This window comes from Sander lucioperca, chromosome 19 (genome assembly GCF_008315115.2).
Source record: "Sander lucioperca isolate FBNREF2018 chromosome 19, SLUC_FBN_1.2, whole genome shotgun sequence".
In the NCBI taxonomy this organism is placed as follows: Eukaryota; Metazoa; Chordata; class Actinopteri; order Perciformes; family Percidae; genus Sander; species Sander lucioperca.
This window is the reverse complement of record NC_050191.1, coordinates 8,455,163-8,469,309: the sequence shown is the minus strand read 5'-3', so window position 1 is coordinate 8,469,309 and position 14,147 is coordinate 8,455,163. Positions and strand designations below refer to the sequence as shown.

At 40.4% G+C, this 14,147-nt stretch overlaps 2 protein-coding genes across 3 annotated transcripts; one reads left to right on the top strand and one right to left on the bottom strand.

Moving 5' to 3' along the window:
* Positions 1 to 846: 846 nt before the first annotated feature.
* Positions 847 to 8,781, bottom strand: pcmt (protein-L-isoaspartate (D-aspartate) O-methyltransferase). Of its 2 annotated transcripts, none has more exons than XM_031322393.2 (8): positions 8,507 to 8,781; positions 5,766 to 5,870; positions 5,623 to 5,654; positions 5,164 to 5,268; positions 4,881 to 5,001; positions 2,665 to 2,750; positions 2,309 to 2,478; positions 847 to 1,755 (listed from the first exon to the last, which is right to left on the bottom strand). In XM_031322393.2, exons 1-8 carry the CDS (start codon positions 8,685 to 8,687, stop codon positions 1,743 to 1,745), a joined length of 813 nt encoding a protein of 270 aa, XP_031178253.1. In that variant the 5' UTR covers positions 8,688 to 8,781; the 3' UTR covers positions 847 to 1,742. The 2 variants fall into 2 exon arrangements, with proteins under 2 accessions (XP_031178253.1, XP_031178254.1); XM_031322394.2 differs by having other exon boundaries at positions 2,252 to 2,478; positions 8,507 to 8,658.
* A 128-nt stretch (positions 8,782 to 8,909) lies between these two features.
* nup43 (nucleoporin 43) lies at positions 8,910 to 13,785 on the top strand. The gene is made up of 8 exons (XM_031322383.2): positions 8,910 to 9,175; positions 9,594 to 9,716; positions 10,138 to 10,215; positions 11,414 to 11,576; positions 11,710 to 11,845; positions 11,987 to 12,138; positions 12,270 to 12,386; positions 13,278 to 13,785. Exons 1-8 carry the CDS (start codon positions 9,056 to 9,058, stop codon positions 13,505 to 13,507), a joined length of 1,119 nt encoding a protein of 372 aa, XP_031178243.1. The 5' UTR covers positions 8,910 to 9,055; the 3' UTR covers positions 13,508 to 13,785.
* The last annotated feature ends 362 nt before the right edge of the window (positions 13,786 to 14,147 follow it).

The window sequence follows — 14,147 nt, the reverse complement described above, 5'->3', positions numbered from 1 at the left end:
AGTAGCATAATGAGGGTCCCTAAATATTAACCGAAGCATTGAGAACATTGTAAGTGTACAGACAGTTTATTAAAAAGATAGATTATAAAGACAGTCGCGTTCTCGTATAGAGGCGGCCGGCATCTTGGGAGCTACTGTCTTTCTAAACTATCTTTTTAATAAACTGTCTGTACACTTACAATGTTCTCAATGCTTCGGTTAACATTTAGGGACCCTCGTTATGCTACTGTTGAATTTTGGTGATATTTTGAGCCTTTTTAGTGGTATAAAAGTCCGCGCTAGCTTGTTTCAAGCTACAAACATTCAATTAGCATGAAAACATGTCCCAGAGAACGACAGAGTGGGTACACATCTGTTATTAACCCCTAGGTTCGTTTTGCGCCGGAATTGTCCTTTAAGGTAATTAGTTGTTCTATTAGTTTTGTTATTTTTAAAGACTGAAAGGTTTACACTACACAATTACACCCAAATTATCTGCAGTTTTCATTCAAAACTGATCAACATATTTTCATTTTAAATTTGACTATTTTTAGACAAAAAAGGAAAATATTTTCCCACCAGATTATGTGAAAATTGCGCATTTAGACCACCATATAGGGAAAAATTGTTTACAAAACTTAGATGTAAAACTCATTTAAAATCAGCAGAACATTTTATAAACAATTTTTGTTGGTGGTTAGTCACACATTTCTTAGGGGTGGGGTTGTGCTTAAAGAATCTGGACTCCTGACATCTGTAATTCTAAAATACTTGTTCCAACCTTGCCTGCAAGACTTCATAATTAAATATATATTTAACACTAGGTTGCGGCCTGCACACAAGAGATTCAACAACAAAAGGCAGAAAAAAAACATAAGCATCTTTTTATTTTTCATGTGCCATTCCAGAAATTGTGAAAGCCAAATATCATCCGTCACCCAAAATAAAATGTGCTTTTTGATTTCAAGAAAACAGACATTCATTTGCTTTGTATTGTTGGGAGTTTATTTTGGCAAATCAGTGACTACCGCATTTGGTATCGGTCACCAGAAGAGCCTGCGCAAATTGCTAATGGAACACCAGCGGCGGAAAGCAACAGATCACCAGGTGGAAAGCACAGCCCTGTATGTGCACGTGTCGGTGTTATTAGCGCTCAGCTCTCTTTGCAGTATGTTCAGTATGATCCAATGTGTTGCTTATTCTATGCGTAGAATGACGTAAGACTGCTGCGCGTCAAACAGGACGTGTGGGTTACATCAGCCATTGTGCTGCCTTTGTGTGTGTCCTAATACTGCTGGCAAAAAACTCATATTTTAGCAGAGAGGTCTACAGTTAGATGATCCACACACACACACACGCTGTAGCTAGGTGAGTTATCTATAAGTTTCAGGCTTTCCTCGTTGTTGTCCGGCGTTCCTCCTACAGTCAGCTTTGATGCTGCTGAAATGTAATACTGCAAAAATGGCTGATTGCAAATCAAATGAAAACCACAAAAAATCCAGCAGTTAAAAAGAATACATAACCAAAAAGATGCAGGCCTGAAAATAAAACAAAAAACAAAAGCCATTTCCACTATTTCTGTGCTGAGCATTAAGCAGTCTTTCTCCCTAGCCCTTTTTGGCTGTCATCAATGTGATACTCTAGTCCATTGTTAGACTTAAACAAAAAGAGCATGTTTTATTATGCTTATGGGCTGTTTGACCCCCATCCAAGTTTTTTCCAGGTTCAAACTTAAAGGTGGATTATGGGCTGTCTTCTCCTCTTCAAAGTTCATCCCTGTGACAAAGAGAAGTCAAATGTCAGAAAAGGCATTAAAAGAAGAGTGACATGCAAGAAACACAACCATCCTCCTGTCATGCAAACACAAAGAGTTTTCATCACAGCAAAACGTTAAGATCACAGTAAAAATGCAAACAGGTATTGTTTTTTGTCTACATCTCACAGAGTAGAAGATCAAACAGAATAGTCAGGGAGTTTGTTTTTAAAGTGTTATTAGCATCCAAATTCAAAAAGAACTCATGCTCTTGAAAACCAAGCATATGCCTTCATACTGCTGCTATTTCAGTTTATTTTGTGTTTTTGACCATGACTTCAAATTGCATTAATCAGGCAGGTTTTTAATCGAACCAATTGGGAACAAGGGAGTTCAAACAAAAACGATGAAGGAAACGTGCAGCTAGTTGGTATGGTATGGAAGAAGCAAAAAATGTCAACCAGCAGCAAAATGCAGCCCCTTGTGATCCATTGCCTGCTCCAAGCCACACCATTTCACCTTTGCCACTGTGAGAAGGAGAGAGAGGGAGGAGGGGGAGAAGGAAGTCACTTCCACCTGGACCACTGCTTGTCTTTGTCTGTTAAAGGCACATAAATCACCCCCATCAAGGGCTTCATTTTGGTGCTGCCGTCCTCCAACTTATCATACTGCTCCAGCATCTGGTTTCCTCCTGCCGGGCCAACGGGCAGAATCAGCCGGCCGCCAGGCTTCAACTGGTCCAGAAGCTGGGAGAGAGACAAGGTATATGGATTTCAGTCAATAGCATTGTGATACAAGGGACCCGGACCAATATGCATTTAGAAAGACATTCCTGGTAACAATCCTGAAACACAAAAATGGATTTTTGCGTTGGTGAATTGGGATTAATGTGACCTCGATCATCAGCTCGGAAATTATTCAGATAGACTTACAGCTTGGGGGACATTGGGTGCTGCTGCGCCAACATGGATGGCATCATAAGGCGCTTCCTCAGTGTGGCCCATTCGCCCGTCTCCCACTGAAACACACACACACACACACACACACACACACACACACACACACACACACACACACTCTCCATATTGCACTTTTACTTTTATTTCAGTCTACTCTCTATTTACATCAATTGCAGTAACTCATTAAAGCACTGCAGTGCTGGCAACTCTTCTTTCATGCTATATCTCTCTGGTTAATCTATTGATCATGTTTCAATTAGCTAGTTAATTATTTAGTCTAAGAAATGTCACAAATACAGACAAGTTCCCGTCACATGTTACTAGAGGCCAAAGATATAAAGCGCAGTCATATGGACAAAAAGTATTTGCACTCAATAAGTTGGTGCTGTATCAGTAACGTGACAATATTTCGAGTATGATATCTAGTTTCTTTCACAAAGTGCATCAACACTTCTGGAGATTTCTAAATACACAAGGGCCTGCCTCTCTTTATTATGCTATTATAACTCCAGACTGCTGCTGGGGAAGTTCCTTCCTTCCAAGGACACAATGAGCTGCTCTCTCTTCTCTCTTTTCACTTGTCTCCTTTTGTGTGCATCTTAGTCCCAGAAATGCTTGTTACTAACCTAGCTCTGGGGAGCTTTCTCCCCGGAGTCCCTATGTTTCTTCTTCACCCAGAATATCGCTTTGGAATAGGGTGGCACCTAGACCGGGGTCTCGGGTGCAGCTGTCGCTATGGACTTACTACACCCTGCTACGCTCTGCGATTCCCCGCACTGTCCGACTGCGTCCTGCTGCGTCCAACCACATCCACCCAGGCTGCTGTGCCACACCACACCCCGTAACGCCCTGCTGTGCCCTACTATGACATGAACTACTACGACTACCACTGTGGCCACTGTTCCACTATCTTTATTGTGACCATTATTGCCACCATTCATCGCACCCCCAACCGGTGCCGTCAGACACCGCCTACCAAGAGTCTGGGTCTGTCCCAGGTTTCTTGCTAACAAAAAAGGGAGTTTTTCCTTGCCACTGTCGCAATTGCTACTGCTAATGCTTGCTCTTGAGGCAACCACTGTAATAGTTGGGGCTTCGTAAACTACAGAGTGTGGTCTAGACCTACTCTATCTGTAAAGTGTCTCGAGATAACTCTTGTTATGATTTGATACTATAAATAAAACTGAATTGAACTGAAGGGATATCTTAAAATAGTTTATTCTGATATCAGCAAAAATACTAAAGAATCTTCTGATGTAACTTCTTGACATCAAATAGTTTGTCTTGCTGAAAGTCTAGGCGCAAAAAGCTTTAGTTTCAGCCCACACCTTTTCAGTCTAAAGAAAAACGTTCATGTTGTGTTGTGTTTTCTTCTCTACTCTTTTGCTGGGAGGTATTGCCTTTTTATAGTTTATAGTAGTATTACAAATCTGTCAAAACTGTAGCTGCAATTCTTTTTAAATATAACAGAGCAAAGGATGATTGTCTGTTGACTGCCTACATTTATTTATAGCCTAGTTGTGTCTGCACTCCCACCCTCCTGCAGAGCAGGTGAAAGTAGGTACTCAATTCATTATTTAACACTGCACAACCCTGTCTGCCGAGCCACTCTATGTTTGTTTCCCCACTAAAGAGAAGACGGCAAGGACTAAGGAGTGTTACACTGTCCCTTGTTTTGAAAGGGTCAGCTGGAAATTCTGCTATTCAGATAATTCCCAGAAAAGGACAAAAACGTAAATGGCTGTTACCTTTCATCTAGTCTCGCATTGTCAGACCTTCCTCCACAGCGCTGCAGAGGAGGCTCTGGCTAGTCCACACAGAATTCCGGGATGGGAGAAAAATGTGCTCTGGTTTATTGGCATTTCTTTAAACCAATCACAATCGTCATGGGCGGTGCTAAGCGCCGGACGGAGCCACGGTGTTGCTGCAAAATAACCTCAGGAAGGAACTTGTTTTAGTAGAACGTGTGTACGTTCAAAAGTTGTTTTAGTCGTGCAACAGAAAACTCAGATTGGACAGATAGTCTAGCTAGCTGTCTGGATTTACCCTGCAGAGATGCAAAGGTAAGCGGAAGGTAGCGGACATCCAGCCGAAAAGAGGTGCATCGGGCGGAATTTCCGGCGGCAACGGAGCAATCCCGGAAGTGGAACAGCGTGGATATAGACTACCTTTCATCAAAGACATCTTACCTAGTAGCTTGACTCTGCCCGAGGTTATCAAACTGGGGTCGTCTTTCTTCACATTGGTTACAGACTCGTCTACAAGCTCTTTGATGTGATCAATTCCTATAACTTTCCCTTTAGCGCCAACCTGCAAAGCACAGAGGGAGCATTTGGTGCTCAGTTCATAATAACAATATCACAACATTTAACGTGTTAACTGGTTGACAAGCTAATGCATCTTTCAGTTTAAATCAAATCAGAATGCCACCAAAGAGAAATTGTATGTGTTTACCCGTCACGTGTGGCTCACCATTCGTGCGAAGCAAACCGAGAGGATCCCACTGCCGGAGCCGACGTCCAGAGCTTTGGCTCCCTCATACAGCTGGTCATGTAGAAGCTCCAGGGCGTAGGCATGCTGGGTGGAGGGAGGGGACATCAACAAGGAAACTGCATGACAACCCATCAGTCAGCATACATATTGCATCTTACACTGTCTGTGACGAGGTAAATCCCAAGCAGTACGGCTAACTGGCCAACATCACTACTTGTCTCTTTCTGTGTCTGTTAACATTACAAAATTATCAGGTTTATTTTATTTATTTATTTTTTAATCATTTTTCAGTTTGTTGACACTTCTGCCAGAAAGATGTAACTGCCATTGTAATCCACTAAAGATTGATGATAAGGCAAGCAAGCTTTACAACAAAAAACTGTTCACAGTTGGTATTCACAGGATGCAGAAATGTCTGAGAGTCTTTTAAAGTCATACCATGTGTGGGGCACTGATGGTTGCTTGATAGCCTTTTGGTTAAAAGAGAGATTTTGTTAGTTCCTCCATCAGATACCAGACTGTACTGTATTTGGATTCCAGACTGTGCTGCGATGCATGAATAATTACGCGAGCTGACGTACCTATTGACTGTGGCGAGTCCATGTACGGATTACACCTAGAGAAATGGGCTCGGTCTGTGGCCAGCATGACTTCATAGACCTTGTCGGACTTAATAATGCCATTTTCTGGGGATGCAAAAGAGTTTGTGTCACTCCCTATTATGGAAACATAAACAGGTACAAACACCAGGCGGGAATATATTACATAATCTTGCAGCAGATGCAAACAGGAATACATAAAAGAAAAAAAAACATACATGCAAGGACAGACAGAATTCAGGGATATTAGGCATTACACAGCCAATTACTATCATCACTGGTACCTTTGGGATGTGAAATATGACATTTACCGTGAGAAGTTATGAACCATCAAAATTGCTATCTATTCCTTTAACTCTTATGTGTTAGACCATTGTGGGCACATTTTCAAATCAATGAGCAGGACTTCTTTATGGCTAAAATTGATTTTTTTAGATGATTTTGTGTCACTGTGATGATGATGATGATAATTCATTGCATTAACCAAAAACAAATATTCCTGTCTGGCGTTTTAATAATTTCTCAACTGATTTTCCAGAAAACAGAAAATGTATTATATCTTGATAAATAATTACATATATTGTGATAGAGGCTTTTATCCATATCATCCTCCCTATGGTAACGGCACGTATTAAGAGAAAAAATGAAGAGAAATATATGCATGAATATACATATGCATGAAGATGAAGTTGCAAATCACAATATGCACATTATGAAAAACTGAGACTATCAGAGAAAATGTAGGACTAAATGAAGTCAGCAGCACACACAGCTTACAGCAGCAAAGTGTTGAAGTTTATAACCGGGTGGTGGAAGAAACTAAAAAAACGTCCCAAAGAATTATTAATGTCTTCAGAATAATCCCTCATAACAGGTTCCTGTAGCAGCTGGTGCCAAAGGCAGGAGAAGCCAACGACAGCCGGCGCTGCTCTCATTACCGTCTCTGCTCGCCGTCAGAGCTATGTGCCGCTTTAGGATACATACAAAGAAACCATACAAGCTGCCAGATGGACACCTACTACTGATTTTGGAAATTAAAATAACCCATACTGGCAGATTTCAAGCTGTTTTCTTCTGAGAATTCTCTCAGAATTCAAAATTCTTGGTGTAAGCCCCCAGGTGAAGCAAACAAACTATGTTGTTTCTAGGCTATAAACTCACTTAGTGTACATTTTGGAGACGCATTTAACACAAAACTGGTTGCTGAACTTAAAGAAATCATGAGGCAGTCAAGGTTTAAAAAAACTGGGTGAACTATTACTGCCTGTACTGATCAGTCCTGGTCACTGGTCAGGAGGACACAAACTATTTAAAAAAGGCATGAATTAGCATGCATCCTGAGTGTGACCTGCTTAAATTCAGTTTATGCAAACTGGTTAAATCTAAGCCATTTGTGTGTCTAAATGGGTCAGTGTCCAGTGAATTGTTCAATCAGGAGGAGCAGAAAACCAAAGTAATGACCACTTCAAGATCAAATAGCCCCTATACAGTAACCAATTAAAAGGTTTTAACTTGAAATAAATGTGTTATACGAATTATAGAAAAAGTAAATTTGCATAATTGGCAGACATCACCCGGGGATGCTAATGAACTTGAGTAAAAAGCCTTTTGGTGAAAGACTATTTGACCTTTTACTTGGAAATTTTCAGCATTTTAATATCCTGCATGACACAGCTTTACATACTGAGGAGGAGCTGGTTTCAACTTCCTTGAAGTCATTTTTTTTTCATCATGCACGATTGCAACATATGGTCAATTTAATAAACAGAGACATAAAATAATATCTGCCAAGAAAGATAAAGAAAGAAGAATATGCAAATTATGCTTTCATTAAAAAGCAAATGTAGAATGACCACTGCCCTCAAACCATACAGCCTTTAGCAAAATGCTTCCAGCTGAACTCTCTGTTGCAATGCTGGACCGCACAGAATATAAATAGCTCTGGTAGATACTTCATATTGAAAGTGGACATGCACACTCAAGTCTGCAGATATCATGACGTTGAATATCATTTATATGCAAGTTATCATGTCGGATCAGAGCTTGTATGTTGATATAGTGCACTGAGTTTCCCTCTTAGCAACACAATGCACTGTCATCTGAATGCAGAATAAGCCATGTGGTACTGATAACATTGATCACAGTGGACCAGATAGCAGCCGTCTAGCAGGGTGGTACACGGAGCCACTGCTGTTTTTGCAACAACTAACTGCCGCTCACATTTTCAATCACTCACTAACTAAGGCACTGTAGAAACTAGCATCACATTTCCAGCTGACAGTGTAATACGTGTAAAAGTAAAGTGAATGGCACGAAGGCATTGAGCTAGATAGCCGTCAATGAATGTGGGCAGGGCACTTAGCAGCGCTGCTATCGCTAGCTACATGTCCCCAAATGACGCACATAGAGCCAGCAGGCTAATCTAACCAACTAACACAAAACTGAAACTGAAATAATCTGTGACTATAGGTAATTTGTGTCTTTGTTGTTAATTTATTTTTTGCAGCGACGGAAGGCATGCATCTGCTCCACAGCGTAAACGTGGTTTGGGAAAGGGGTGGAGAGAGGTAACGCTAGGTCAACAACAACATATCACATAGCTTAGCAACCAGCTAGCTACCGCTCCTCCTGTGTTAAAACATCAGCCTCCAAACTAAACCGTTTTCGGGCGACCTGTCTACAAATGCGTCGGTGCTGCCGCCGTACAAAACATTAGGACTTACTGCGGAGGTTGTTAACAAGCTCTGCATGGCTGGCTCCTCCAGATTTCCAGGCCATTATTAAACACACTTTGCGGAGTAAGTAGACAGCAGCTGTCAGTGCCGCGCCTGCGCCAACTGTTTTGCCGAGAAAGCTGACAACCTCCAGAGCAGGCGGCGGAGCGGCGGATACGTCACTAGACATCCAAAATGATTTTACTGCGGGGCGGTCTTTTTAACACACACCCTGATACTGAACAGCGTCATTTTAAAAATACTTTTTAAAATATAAGCATCAGCTAAGGTTAATTGCAGAGGGAAACGGCCAGATCGCTCAGTCAGTGCATAATCAGATTTGCCGCAGTAACATAGACGGTGGCCGGTAGGTGGAGTGCGACACTTGTTAATAGTAAATGTGCGAAAAGTGGCCTGATTTGATAGTGTGACCTTGTTGGGCCACCGTAGTTACGTACAAAGTAGCAGGCGCGTACCGTACACTGGTTTTGCCCATGAATGCTAAGCTAACACCAGCAATTGTTTTTTTTTTAACTTAACGTGTGTGAAACTGTTTCAATGGAGAGTGTAAATGCTAAGTACGTGTCCCAGAAAATCAGTAAAACCAGATGGCGCCCTGTATCGCATTCGTCTTTGCAGCAACCAGATATATTTGCGACTGGCTCGTGGGATAACGAGGTTGGCAAATTGTCGGTTCATGTTTTTGTAATAATAATGAGATTGCCAAACTTCATAGAAGAATCTATAAATTCTATGTGATTTTGCTTTATTGACGAGCTTACACATATTGTATCTGTCAAAACACGACTTCAGACATGTTATAAATAGTAATGTGTCCTTTCGGCATGCAACCAGCGCCTGACAATATTATATGAGCCGTCATGTTTAACTAACCTAATCACGTTGTTTACTTTTAAGGCGTAAATGCTGGCTATGTCTGCCAAAATCCTGACATTGAGTGAGACAAGTGACTGATTAGTGACTGAAAACATTTGGTTATTATGACAAGACAACTGTCAGTTGGATCGTATTCTGCTTGTTTATCGTCTTTGCTTCACATTACAATGATTATCTCATCAGCGTGTGTCTATTATAGGATAACAAGATTTCCTTTTGGTCCATTGGGAATCATGGAAGTTCTGGCATGGACGAGGGATTTGAAGGAGACCCACAGCTTTTATGTGAACACAAGCATGATGGAGATGTTCTGGACCTTCAAGTAAGATAATCATGGGAATCCAAGCTAATGTACCAGCCTATAAATGGCACTAAAGTAAAGAATATTAAAGTTGACCTGAAATGGGCACTTGCCAACATTTAATTTATTATCAAAGCACTGATGCAACTCTTTCTCTCCTGATGCCTAATTCAATTAGACTTTGTTTTGCAGACCAAATATAGAGGTCTTTATTATAAAGGGATGTGTCGCTATCGTATTTGTTGCAGAGAACATGAATGCACACATTGCCTTGTTGTACCAGGACAACAGGAGCTTAAAATCTAGAGTGATGGATAATCACACTCATCAATGTAACATTTTTATTGATTTAAGACAGGATATACCAAATGTTTGTCCCTGGGAGAAAAAACGTCTAACTTATAATGCCTTGGCTTTTTTTCACCTCTGTCTGTTTTTACAGTTTTTGGACCAAGACAGAATTGTCACAACATCGTCAACTGGAGCAGTCACCATCTTCCGCCACCACCAAAACAGTCAGGTACACACTGGCACAATTATGTCTTTTAGATACACACATTTCACATATAGTGAGCTTATCCATATCCAGTCTATTTAGGTGACTTCCATAAAAAAGCCTAAAGCATAGGGACAGATTACAGCCATTCACAGCAGACTTTGGGATCACTCTCGTGTTTTCCCTCTGTGCTTCACATGGATTACTTCATGGCGTTGCTGACATTATTTTACAAACTGAAAGATTTATAACATAACAAAGCAAGCTAAACCAAAGTAAAGTCATCTGTAAAGTCACTACTATGCAAGACAAGATTATATAATAATAATAATAATAATAAGTTTATTTGATATAGCACCTTTTACAGACAAAGACACAAAGTTCTTCACATGATAAACATTTGTAAAAAATACAGTAGGATCCAACAGAAAATAAGCAAGGAAAAAATAATTGAAAGACCAATGAAAATCATTTAAAAGATTAAAACCTAAAGCCCAAAGTTACAAACATGAGTCAAAAGCGAATTTAAACAAGTGCGTCTTCAGCTGCTTTTTAAAAGCTTCAACAGAGACTGCAGAATGTAAGACAATAGGAATGGCGTTCCACACCACCGCTTCAAAGGAGAGTGATGTGTGACATCCTGCTGGACCTGGTCCACAGCCTTGCAGCAGAGTTCTGGACCAGTTGTAGACGGTCCTGGGACGACTTGCTAAGACAGGTTGAAAATGGAGTTGCAGTAATCAAGCCGGGATGATATAAAACCATGAATGATCCTTTCAAGCTCAGAATGTGAAACAACCGCTCTAAGTTTGGCAATGTTTCTTAATTGAAAGAAACATGTGCGGTTCAGTCATTTGATATGTTATGGTAACAAAACATGGGGAACTTTAACTCTGATTAGAGAAACATTTGACCTTAAGCCTGATTTTAGCTTGGAATAACTAGTAGGTAGACTTACCTAGCTTGACATTTGTCTTGTATTTCTGAGGCCATCTGCCTATTGTGAAAGGCATATAACAGTTACAGATCATCATGTCCTTAAGGTATGTCATTAATGACTTTATAAACCCTGATTTAACATGACTAAAGTCACATCAATAGACTAGGAATTGTCTACACAAATATGTTGCAATTTAAGGAAGGGCATGTTGGAGAAAGTGCAAGTATAACATACTTGTGGTTTTGTAAATATAAATATATGTCCTCTCTCTCTTGACTGCAGACAATATCAGTTTCTCAGCGCTGGCCAAGAGTGCATCGTTACCCATGTGACAACGCTCCCTGTACTGGTGTTGTGTGCAGCAGTCCTGAGATTGTTACAGTTGGTGAAGATGGCAAGATTATCGTCTTCAGAGCCGACCAGGAGGGAGTGATCCGAGTCATAGGTGAGATTAAAATTAAGTTACTCTAGCAGCACGTCTCATTTAAATGCACACAGATTTACATTTTTTAGCATACGATGGCATCTTCAGGTTATGGAAGTTGATGTTTTATTTTTTTATGTTTAACCTTTGTTAGAAAATGCGGACAGCAGCACGATTCATGCTGTGACTTACCTGAGGACAACAGAGATTTTGACAGTGAACTCTATCGGCCAACTCAAACTGTGGGACTTAAGACAACAGAGCAACTCACCATCCCAGATTCTCTCCTTGTAAGATCTCCTCAGTTCTAACCAAACAAAAATGACATTTCTTAACCTTTAATTTTCTGTTCCGCTCTTTCCTTAGTGCATTTTGTATTTGGATGATGTTTTGTTTTCATGAGTGGTTATAATACATTGTTTTCCTTTCAGGTCAGGGGATAGACTCCCTCTGCACTGTGTGGACAGACATCCGAACCAACAGCACATTGTTGCCACAGGAGGGCAGGACGGCATGCTCTGTGTCTGGGATGTGAGACAAGGCAGCACACCCTTCTCACTCATGGAGGCACACTCTGCTGAAAGTAAGATTACATTGTGGGCAGATTAATTAATTTACCACTTTTAAACATACAAATTAATTCTGGCGTGGTTATATATTATATTTTTCTTTTGCAATGACTTTTTGTCGTTTTTCTTTGCTTGTTCTGTACAGTGTGGGAAGTCCACTTCCACCCAACCAACCCAGATCATCTGTTCACATGCTCAGAGGATGGTTCACTGCTGCACTGGGAGACTTCCACACATTCAGACATGCCCTCCTTCTTACAAGGCAAGTCAAATTATTCTGCCTGCTATTCAGTTTAGTCAGCAGGGGGATAACAAACACTACGTATTTTCAAAAAAAGAAACTGCTAGGTGCTGCCAAGAAACAGCATTTTACTGCAAAAAAGGCATGTAATGTAAAAGCAAAATGTTCCCATCATACGCAGACGATGTTCACTAGCTGTGCCATGTAAGTATTATAGGCTTGAAAAGATGCAGTTGTTTTTACTGTGGTTATCAACTGTGCTCATCCCCTCACAGGAGTTTAAAGTGAAGGCTTATGGGAAAAGGTGCAAAAACAGGTTGCATCTGAGTGCCTGGAGCCCCTTTAGAATCATTTCTGGTCTTTCTTTCAAAGTTAAAGTACTAACATGATGCTGCTGTGAAAGTTTAATAATGTGAACAGGTTTAAATGTTAGTTTATGAAAAAAATGTGTTTTTGTCTGTTTAAAGGATAGACATAATTTTAAAAAAAAAATTAAGTGGTAGAATGTTACTAAGTACATTTTGCTGAAGTACTTTTTACTACTTCCATTTTGGGCTGTCGTCAGTGACCTCTGGCCTCCTAAAGCAGGTACCAGATTTTATCTGCAAACAGCTGCATCAGGAGTCGACAAATATACATAACAGCACAATCCTGTAATAGAAACTGAGATCTTAAGCACAGGATAGATAGATATATTTTAAATGTATTAGTCATCCAACCGCAGCATTTATCTTTTGGTTGTCAGAGTGACCACAAAAACACTGAGTCAGCTAGTGTGATACAGATAACCAGGAGCTAAAAAGCTGGCATATCAACATGCTAAGGAAACTATACACCAACATAATAATAGTCATAAAAATCAGAATTAACTTCTAAAATAGTAATAGACATGGTTTTATCATTGTTTTCCAGGTGGCAGGAACAACAGCATGATATCTCGCAGTGCGATGGCCCCAGCTGGAGGGAACCAGTCTCTCATCAGCACCTGGCTCAGCGGAGACTCCAGTAAAGGCCGCCTGGAAACGACTCACATGCTGCCCAGCCAGACGCTGTCTGTCAACAGCTTGGATGTACTTGGACAATGTCTTGTCTGTGGGACTGACGGAGAGGCCATTTTTGTCAACCGACAGGTCCCAGTTTGAAAGAGTTGTTGGTGCACAGGTCAAGATGTGGATGAAGATGAAGTTTGTTTTCATTTGAGCATATAGGGTGCCCCCTAATACTGTGTTTGAAAGTAGCTTCTGACATTTTGGCTTTACTTGTGTATTTGTCTGTCATATAATGTTGCATACACATACGTGGATTCATCAATGGATCAAGGTTTTTGTAGATCATTCCAAGCAGAGTATTTCTACAGTACTTTTGTATGGATGTCATTTAAAACTGTTTTGAAATAAATAAAAAAGCCTTTACAGAAATGTCTTTTAATCCGTTGACAGTTTAGTAGTAGAAAGTTGAAATCCTAGGGAGGTCATGCTTTTTATCTCGTCACAAGAGATGTAGCACCACCACCCCTTTAGTCCTCATTCCAATACTGTAGTGATCTCCCAGTAGTACTTCCGGTCTTAAAATTAAAGTCCTAACATGGTGATTTGAAAGGCATGTGTGCAGTCTAATTGGCGCTCAGTGTGACTGAGATTATCCTGTTATTAATTGAAATGGATCGAAAATACACCTCAGATTTTGATGATTTCTGAGGAACCATTTTCTTTAACTTCTTATACTTGCATGTGTGTATTTAAATTATTTTTTAGCAGCTAACTACCATGTGTTATACTGTGG

What these genes read in the sequence shown, in the direction of transcription:
- nup43 (XM_031322383.2), top strand. Translation starts at nt 9,056, where the DNA reads ATGGAGAGTGTAAATGCTAAGTACGTGTCCCAGAAAATCAGTAAAACC. An exon ending in GCCACCACCAAAACAGTCAG is followed by an intron (nt 10,216 to 11,413) that starts GTACACACTGGC and finishes TCTTGACTGCAG; the next exon opens with ACAATATCAGTTTCTCAGCG. An exon ending in CATGCCCTCCTTCTTACAAG is followed by an intron (nt 12,387 to 13,277) that starts GCAAGTCAAATT and finishes ATTGTTTTCCAG; the next exon opens with GTGGCAGGAACAACAGCATG.
- pcmt (XM_031322393.2), bottom strand. Translation starts at nt 8,687, where the DNA reads ATGTCTAGTGACGTATCCGCCGCTCCGCCGCCTGCTCTGGAGGTTGTC. An exon ending in GCTTGTTAACAACCTCCGCA is followed by an intron (nt 5,871 to 8,506) that starts GTAAGTCCTAAT and finishes TTGCATCCCCAG; the next exon opens with AAAATGGCATTATTAAGTCC. An exon ending in CACCCAATGTCCCCCAAGCT is followed by an intron (nt 2,479 to 2,664) that starts GTAAGTCTATCT and finishes TCTCTCTCCCAG; the next exon opens with CTTCTGGACCAGTTGAAGCC.